The 8,538-nt window shown below is 39.3% G+C and overlaps 1 protein-coding gene across 1 annotated transcript; it reads left to right on the top strand.

The window, feature by feature from the left end:
• The first annotated feature begins 1,998 nt into the window (after positions 1–1,998).
• On the top strand, positions 1,999–5,148 carry LOC309440221 (uncharacterized protein). Its single transcript, XM_082053652.1, has one exon. It carries the CDS (start codon positions 4,083–4,085, stop codon positions 5,004–5,006), a length of 924 nt encoding a protein of 307 aa, XP_081909778.1. The 5' UTR covers positions 1,999–4,082; the 3' UTR covers positions 5,007–5,148.
• Positions 5,149–8,538: the final 3,390 nt, after the last annotated feature.

The raw sequence follows: 8,538 nt of genomic DNA, 5'->3' as shown, positions 1-8,538 counted from the left end.
CAGCAGCAGTGTTTCTCCTAAGGGAAAGTTAATCTTTTTCACTCACCTTGGTGCAGATAACAGCTCAGCTGAATGTTTTGTCCATCGTACCTAAGGAAAGATGTGGAGCCATTGAAAGAGCTTCAAAGGAACACAAGGATGACCACAAGTCTAGAAAACATGACAAACTGAAATAATTGGTCCAGAAGACTGGGGAAAGATGCAGATTTATGTAAGAGTTTGCTGAAAAGATGAAAGAAGTGTTCTCATTACCCTCTGGGAACTGAAGCAGTACTAATGACCTTCAACAGCACTTAGGATGATTTAAATTAGACATTAGATAAACTTTCTCATAGTAAGGATAATAAAGTATTAGAAGAGATGCTTGGGGAACATTGTGGGGGGTTTTAAGAATAGAACAATAAATATTTATCAGAAATGACACAGAAGTACTTGAATACACTACAGAGTAAAGAATTAGACCAGACACGCTTTATAGTCCGACTTCTCCTCCAGCCGTATGAATCTGTGGCTCAGGCTTAAGTATATACTAGACTACAGAGATGGTATGTTCGTAGGACCAGTTGCGTAAACTTGCAGAATTATGTCTTAATCAATTACATCTGTAAAAAGGTACACACAGTAGATCTTACATACTTACTAAGTGCAACATTCAGAGTCAAACTATTCCTTCATTCCAGAGTGACCTGACTGCCCCTATTTTTAATGCAGTGATCTTGTTAATGTCCATTAGAACCATCATCTATGTAAAACTTTACTAAACCTACATTAAGTCTATACTCAAAGCACAAGACTGTAGTCTGAAATATTTAAGTCTGCAATCAGGTGTCCAAGCAAACATCTGTCAAAGTCCACAGACAGACAACGCAGCACTAATAGGATACTGTTATTAACACTCTTGCAAAAACAGGCCACCTAGAGATGCTAAAAAATACCTTTTGGCTCCAGTGAAAGAAGCTTCTTGAGCAAAAAGTTTCCCCATTTTTCTAAAGGAGATGTTGAACTCCAGCTTCCTTCCCATGGTCCTTCCCATCCTGGCAGATGCTGGCAAAAAGTTTTCAATCACATGCCATAAAAGCTTTTAAACTACATTCCTATTAACGTAAGATTCCTGTTACATAAATCTAAATGATCTTTCACTGTAAATTGTAATCATCTTCTCATTTTCACAGAGGTGGTTCAGACACGACAGCCACTGCACCAGGATCCAAGCACCTTGCTGTTTCCCACATCTGAAAGACTACAGTCCCTGGAAAGTGCATGGATTCTTCCTCCATTTTCTGTTTCACAAGAGCTTCAGAATATAACCTCAGGTAAAAAGAAGTTTACTTCTATGTTCTTACTTCTGAACATAGCTGTCATCAACCTTTCTATCCATCTTGCAAGTTATCTCTGGTTTACTACACTAGAACCCATGCAGTCCTCAGACTATTTTGACCTAAAGATTCGTGTCCTTCTGAATTAATCCCTCCCTATTATTTACATTAGATAACATATAAGGAGAGAATAAGAACATGACACAATTGTTCTCCGTCTTGCAAACTGGTCCCTATCTGAAAGTGTAGCGAAAACATACAAATGATATCCAGAAGTGGTAGGAAGGAACTTTTTTGTCACAGGTTGCAGGAACTCCCTGCATCTGATCTTCTCCCTTCCTCCTTGAGCCTGCCAGCAAACCTCACCTCACAGTCACAGAGATATTTCCTTTCAAATTTGTCACCACATTTTATCATCCTACGGCTTACTTGGTGTCCACTCATATTCATAGGAGCTCTTTGAACCAGGCAGATGCGCAGCACCCAAAACCATCCTGTCCCAGGCAGAGTGTCTGCCACCTCCAGCAGTGGGGTGGTGCTGAAGCACCCAGTGTTTGCCTGATTGATCTGAAATTGTTATTCATGCTAAACAGAGCTCAATGGTATAAAGAAATAAAAACACATGCTCATAAAATTCCCAGACAAACCCACCGTGATTAGTGTTGGAAACAGGAGATGAAACAAAAACATGTTTTAATAAAATTACCTCGTACATGAGCTATTTCAGAATCTGATGACAGACAACAGGGCTGAGAACACTTCTTTGCAGAATTAAGAGCTCTTTCTTCAGAAATTGTGTCTGTTTCCCAAGAGAACACTTCCACGTGGAAACATAATCATGAGCTTCTGCACTTGGAGGAACTCAGCTTGTGCAAGCACACTCCCAGGGGTTCCTGCAAATTTAATGCTGGGAACGAAGGCAAATCAAGGTAATGCCTTGTGACAGCCCTGCTAATGAGATCTCTGTCTTTGATAGGTGAAGTATCAAAGTACCAGGCAGTCTCCTGCTGGGCACCTTTGAACCATAATCAAAACTCAGATTTTAGTAGACCACGCAATCATACAAGGAAGTGCTTTGAAGTTTACATAAGCTTTCTATAACACAAAATGAAAAAACAAACAAACAAACCAACCAAAACAACACAAGCAAGAACTTTGCAATGATCAGAAGGAACACAACCCTTAGTCTTAAAGGATTAGAAATGAGATGTACTTAACTGCCACCATGAAGTAAATGCATCACTTGAGAGGCATGTTGTGATATTTCTGTGTAAAAGCTGCTAGAATATTATTGTTTGGAAAGGCACTATACAAGACCTAACATGTTAGACTAGAAGGAAAAGTGTTGTGCATATTTACAACTCTTTGAATACATATATATCTAAACATGCTTAGCAAATGAAGTCAAGATGTGATCAAGGACAACACTTTACAGTACTGTAACCAGCTTAAGCTTCAGTAGAATGGAGTTCTGAGCATCTGCCATTGCCATTCACAGGTCAGAGGCTGTGCAAAGTGATGGGCATGCTGCCCATTAAAAAACCAAATGTCATCCACACAGCTGAATGCAGGCTAAGAAAGGACAAGAGCTGAAGGGCTTGTTTCTGATTTACAAAATATTAGCAGTTAGCTAACACATAAGGTAAAGCAGATTTTTTTTTTAAGATAAATTATCTTTTGTTTTCTATATTTTAACTTTGAATTAATCCATTTAAGACTAAAATCTAAACTTGATGCTTTTCAATTGCTTTTGAGATTCTCCTCTCCTTACATGTTGAATTGTTCTCTTTAGCCTTGGGTTCATAAAAAACAGAAATTAAACAAAACAGAGCACATTATTGGATTCTAGATAGTTATCACCCATGTATTTTCAGTCTAAGTTTCCTAAGGAATAGTATATGATCCCTATTTAAGGATGCTACAAAAACTCTAGATTACCAACACATTTGCATCTTAATGCAGTCAGAGAAAGAATTTTTTTTTAAAAGCTTCATTTTTTTTCTAAAATGATGCTGTAGCTAAGCCGTTGTGCTCAGTTGCTCACTTTGTAGGAAAGAATGATTTGCAATGTCCATCACAAAGGGAAAATAATGTAAGAAAAGCAGCAGGGAGTTCTTTTGACTCTAAATAAAATGCGTAAGAAGTACCACTTTCTCAAAAATTAGTCTAGAGGGCAGTATTGGTATTTCTCTTCTGAAAAGCAGTAGATGACAGGACAAGGGGCATGGCTGCAAAACTGCATCTCAGTAGGTTCAGACACGAGGAAAACTTTTTCACTTGAGGGTAATGCAGCAATGGAACAAGTCACCCTGCAAGACTTTAAACCCTTCATCCTCAGAAGTTTTTAAGAGTCAGCTAGGCAAAGCCGTGCTTGATCTCATTTCACCTTGGTTACAGCTCTGCTTTGAGCAGGTTGGCTAGATGACCTCCAGAGGTCCCTTCTAATCAACACGCTCCATAATCCCATGCGGCTGGTGAGATTTCTTTGCTATCATTATCAGATAGCTATTTTTTCCCTCATAATTCTTCCTTTTCCTTTTCTCCCTCCTCTCTAAAGGGCAAGCAAACACTTCCCCAAAGGTTGTTCATTCCATTAAATTCCTAACAGCAACTATTGGATGCCTCTTCTTTTTTCCTATACCTGCTGACACGTTTTACGATGAGGAAGACGGCAACTCTACTCAGTTATCTCTACAAATCATTCCAGTTGATGGCTCTCCATTGGGATCACAAAGCTGGCTGCAATTTAACACCTCTCAGCAAATTATGCATGGCTATCCTCTCGATATTGATTTCCAGTATTCACCTGAGGAGTTTGTGCTGTCTGTCACAGATTCAGGAGGACTGACCACCTGGGAACCCTTCACCATTGAGCTTCTGAAGCCCACCAATGTGCCGTGCCACCTTTACACCGTCAGAACAAAAAACAGCTACTACTCTTTCCTGAGAGACAGGAAAAGGGTTAGTTTGTTTCTAGAGAAGCTCTCCCTCTATTTGAACTCCAGCAGTCCCAAAGACATCATGGTGACGGCTCTCAAACCGGGCTCCACAGTAATCTCATGGTATAACAGTTTGCTGTGTACAAGTGCCAACAAATCTTCCAGCTGGTGCGCAAAAGATAAAATCCAGCAAACATTCGAGAAATTAAGATTGCCAGGTGGGTATGTCAGTCCACACTTTGTCCAAGCAATGCTGCCAGAATACAAAATCGATGTAATTTTCAACATTTCATATAGCGAAGTCTGCTTTCCCACTACAAAGCCATTCAATGAGTCTTTCAACAGTACCGTGCCAATGCTTCAAGACATGAATGACTCCGTGATTAGGAAAAGCCCATCTGCCTTACTCAGCAGCTTGTGTACAGCTCTTGGGGTGGTGCTGGTAATACTGGTTTATTGGTTTTGCAAGTATCACAGGAAGGTTCTTGGATCGCAGTCTGTGATGTTTCAGAGAAACTCCTGGTTAAGCCATGCTGATGTGCAACTGGATGTCCTGAAACCACGCAAAGCGGCTGTACACGAGTGCAGGACTTCACCTTCACCTCAGCTATGGATACCACCTTCGGCATCACTCCCCTCCCAAGAACGGTACTCTAAGGTCAGTAAGATTGCCTCACATCAACTCATCTTTCCAGCTGCCAAAATACCGACTCTCTCCCCCTTATCAAGAGAGTATGACTACCCAGAATGACCAGGGCAATATCCACAGACTTAAGCTATTATCTTTTAAATGATATTAAGAGCAAATCTACAAGAAAACAATCTGTACTAGAATGTACTATCCTTATTACTCAGGGAAAAAAACAAGTCATAAGCAGTCAGTCATTTCATCATTTTTCAATTTAAAATAGAACACGAGTCACTAAACCTATTCCTGAAGAAGAGGCAGTAGCAAACTCAGAACCCTGAAAATAAGTACTAGAACAAAATGTCAAGCAAAGCAGGTAAAGGAATCTATAGATGAAGGGGATATAGAGCAATATGCCTGTACAAGTCAAAACAAGACAATGTTTACCAGACTGACACTGCTGGGAATAAGGGGTCACAGCTAGTACTGAGTAAAACTAACTCTATTATGACTCCCTGATGCATAAATACACATTTTACATAGAAGAGGGAGAACTGTCAGAAGGACCATCTCAAAACATGATGCTGTCATTGAAAATGCCACAAAACCCTTGAGTCTCTATGTTATCTCGGAATTTTAGTATTTTCAAAAAGGGCATCCAGTAATTGTTCCTGTCTCATGGGTGACACTGTCCTCAATCTTTCTAAACTGTTTTCTGTGTTTCTATTAAATACATTATATGTAGCATTTATAAAGGCAACAGTAGCTACCTAACATGAAACTCCTCCTGTTGGTTAATTATGTAATGTGCTTTTGAAACAAACAAACAGACAACACATTTTTGACACTACACGCTTGCTTTCTTAAAGTAAAACTGGCTCTGTTACCTGCTTCCACTGACGACAGTTAAAGGACCATAGGGAAGAATACGTGGAAAAGAATTTCTAAAAGCTTTTCAAATATTTCAAAATATTTTCAGTTTAATACATTAAGATAGAAAATTTAAGCCATAATTTAATTATGGATTAAGCAACTTAATTCATAACTTCCAATTTTAACCTGCAAGCTGTTTTAGAACTAAGAAAATCTTCCTTGAATTTGAAAGCGCAGTGTGAAGTAGGACCAAAGCACCACCAGCACTATCACATAGAAAGGAACAGAGCTACACACATGCCCTTTCCAGAACTGTCACAGGACTTTCTTGGAGAAGGTAGGTAGACAGCCAAAGAACTGACATGACAACCTTGGAGACACAGTTTCAATAGTCTTTCTAGGAACAAGAAGTCACCAGGTGACTATCCTGGCATGAAGGGTTCTTGCTGACAGGGTACATAGTGGCCACCTATTGCTCTGATCAATTTCTGATTGAGCAAGTAGGTATAGAAACCAACCTATACACAGGGCAGCCCAACCACCACACACTGCTCTAACACAGTAAGTAGTCACTGGAAAGCTGCAAGTCACCCAAAGAACAGCTTTTGCAGGCTAAAGAACACAGGCACAAATGCTCACTCTTACCATAAGGAGACCAGGATGAACTGGGTCCAGTTTGGGTGCAGGCTGCTGAGTTCAGTCCAGGGATAGGTCTGGGAACGGTCCACAACCAGGAGATAAGAACAGATCTCCAGTGGTCCGCTCTGTAGTGATTAATGTTTGCAACAACCAGATGCCAGCATGATCTACCAAGTAGGTCCCTGCAGCCTGTGCTGGCTTGCTTTCTCTCCAAAGCTGAGATTGACACCTCCCAGCAATCCCAACAACAGCACAGCTCAGCCAGTAGTCACAGCATAGAAAGAGAACTGAACAGCTCACGAGCCACAAGTCTACAAAGAGCTACAGGATCAAAGTATTTGAACGGATTGAATTATATTTGCATGTACATTGTACATGCACAATCCACCTCTAGTTACAACGTATTTGTGGGAGCAGAGAGCAACAGGCACTAGCTGTGCATGTGAAAATGTTTCTAACATGTTGTATTCTTTTTTGGGGACAGCAGTAGTCTTGTGAATGACAGTAATGACAGGATTTACTCTTCTTAAGTGAACTGGTAGCACCTGTCTGGGTTTACACTGTTGAGTAACTTTTTGGATAAACACAAATTCCTCTAATGACTACTTCAATGCTTTCCAGAAGCCATCCAGCTCTAAAGTTTGATGTAAAGGTCAACAAAGCAGAAGAAATTCACTGCAGTCAATCATCTAGACTTAAGAGCGGCAAAATCTAAATCTAAAGGATTGCTGCAGGAAACATCAGCCCTTGTAGCATCTCATGTCTCAGTAAGACTATTCAAATACTTATAATACAGGCCAACAGTCAATCACCTTGGAGAATCAGGCCCCATTCATTTAATCACTTACCTGGCAGATGTTCCAGAAGTGGAAAATGTAGTCAGTAAACAAGCTAAACAACTACATATTTTAATAGCAGGTGCAGAATTTTTCTTTTCCTCTAGTAAGGTATTTAATCCCTGTGCATATTTAAGGATTGCAGTTAAATATTAATGGCGTATCAGAAGGTGCAACACAGGCAATTCCCAAGGCACAGGTTAAGCTTTTCAGTTCTACTTCTCTAGATTAGCAACAAATTTCAGAAAACTGACATTTACATGTTTCTCAGTTTACAGACTTTAAAACTCCTTTAGTAAACAAAATAGACAGACTGATATACAGTACAATCTCATTTAAAAAACCCACACAAAAAAACCCCAAACCAAAACAACAAAAAAAAAAACACTGAAAACCACACACACAAAACCCCAAACCAAACCAACAAAAAAAAAAAAAAAACCCAACACCAAAACAAATTAAAAACCAGGAACATAAGAGAAAAAAAATAAATCCATGGTAGTTTTCTCCATCAGAACATTTCAGACGGGCTATCAAGAGATGTGGTGATGCAGGGCATCCTGTTTTTCAGTTAGGTAGTGAAAATAAAAGTCTTCAGAATTTAGGACTCAAAAATTATGCATTGCTTCTGTAAAAGCTACATAATGTTGAGTATGATAAAAAATATCATGCAAGTACTCTTTAAACGCTCTGTAAAAATGGTTCTAAAATAATGTTAAGGAAAACACATCTACATCACAGTAGCTAAATAATCACCTTGAAACTACACATGGTATTTTAACATAGCTGAAGAAAGGACTCATCTGCCTATGTAAGTGAAGAATACTTGCATGACATTTGTGTCCAGATCTAGTCACCACAAACTATGGTATTTAAAGTTTCAGGTGAAGAAATGTGAATATATTTAGTTTCAGAGAAGCTCACAAAGATGTGTCTTAAATCAACTTAAACTATAACATATGAAATCTGTGAGACCTGCAGTTGCTTATACAATCTGGAATAATGCAGATCCTAGGAAGGCTGATTTACTTGGATAGCTTAGCTATTCATCTTTTCTTTGCACACTCAAGTTGGCCCACTTGGAAGCCAAGGTAAAATGTTAAAAGGGATTAGACTACCCACAGACACTGGGTGAGAATTCTATTCTCCATTACAAGAAAAAGATGCTCTACTCAAGGACACTGAAGACAGATCATCTACTTCGTCATTTCACAGCCATTGATACTCAGAATGTCTCCACATGAAATTCAAGAAGCTTAGACCTAAAACCAGAGATGTCCTAGAGGGCATGTTTCATCAAAAAATAA

The sequence above is a fragment of the Streptopelia decaocto genome (assembly GCF_964273445.1).
Source record: "Streptopelia decaocto genome assembly, chromosome: 1".
NCBI lineage: Eukaryota > Metazoa > Chordata > Aves > Columbiformes > Columbidae > Streptopelia > Streptopelia decaocto.
Note: the sequence above shows the minus strand (reverse complement) of the source record. Positions and strands in the feature narration are given on the sequence as shown.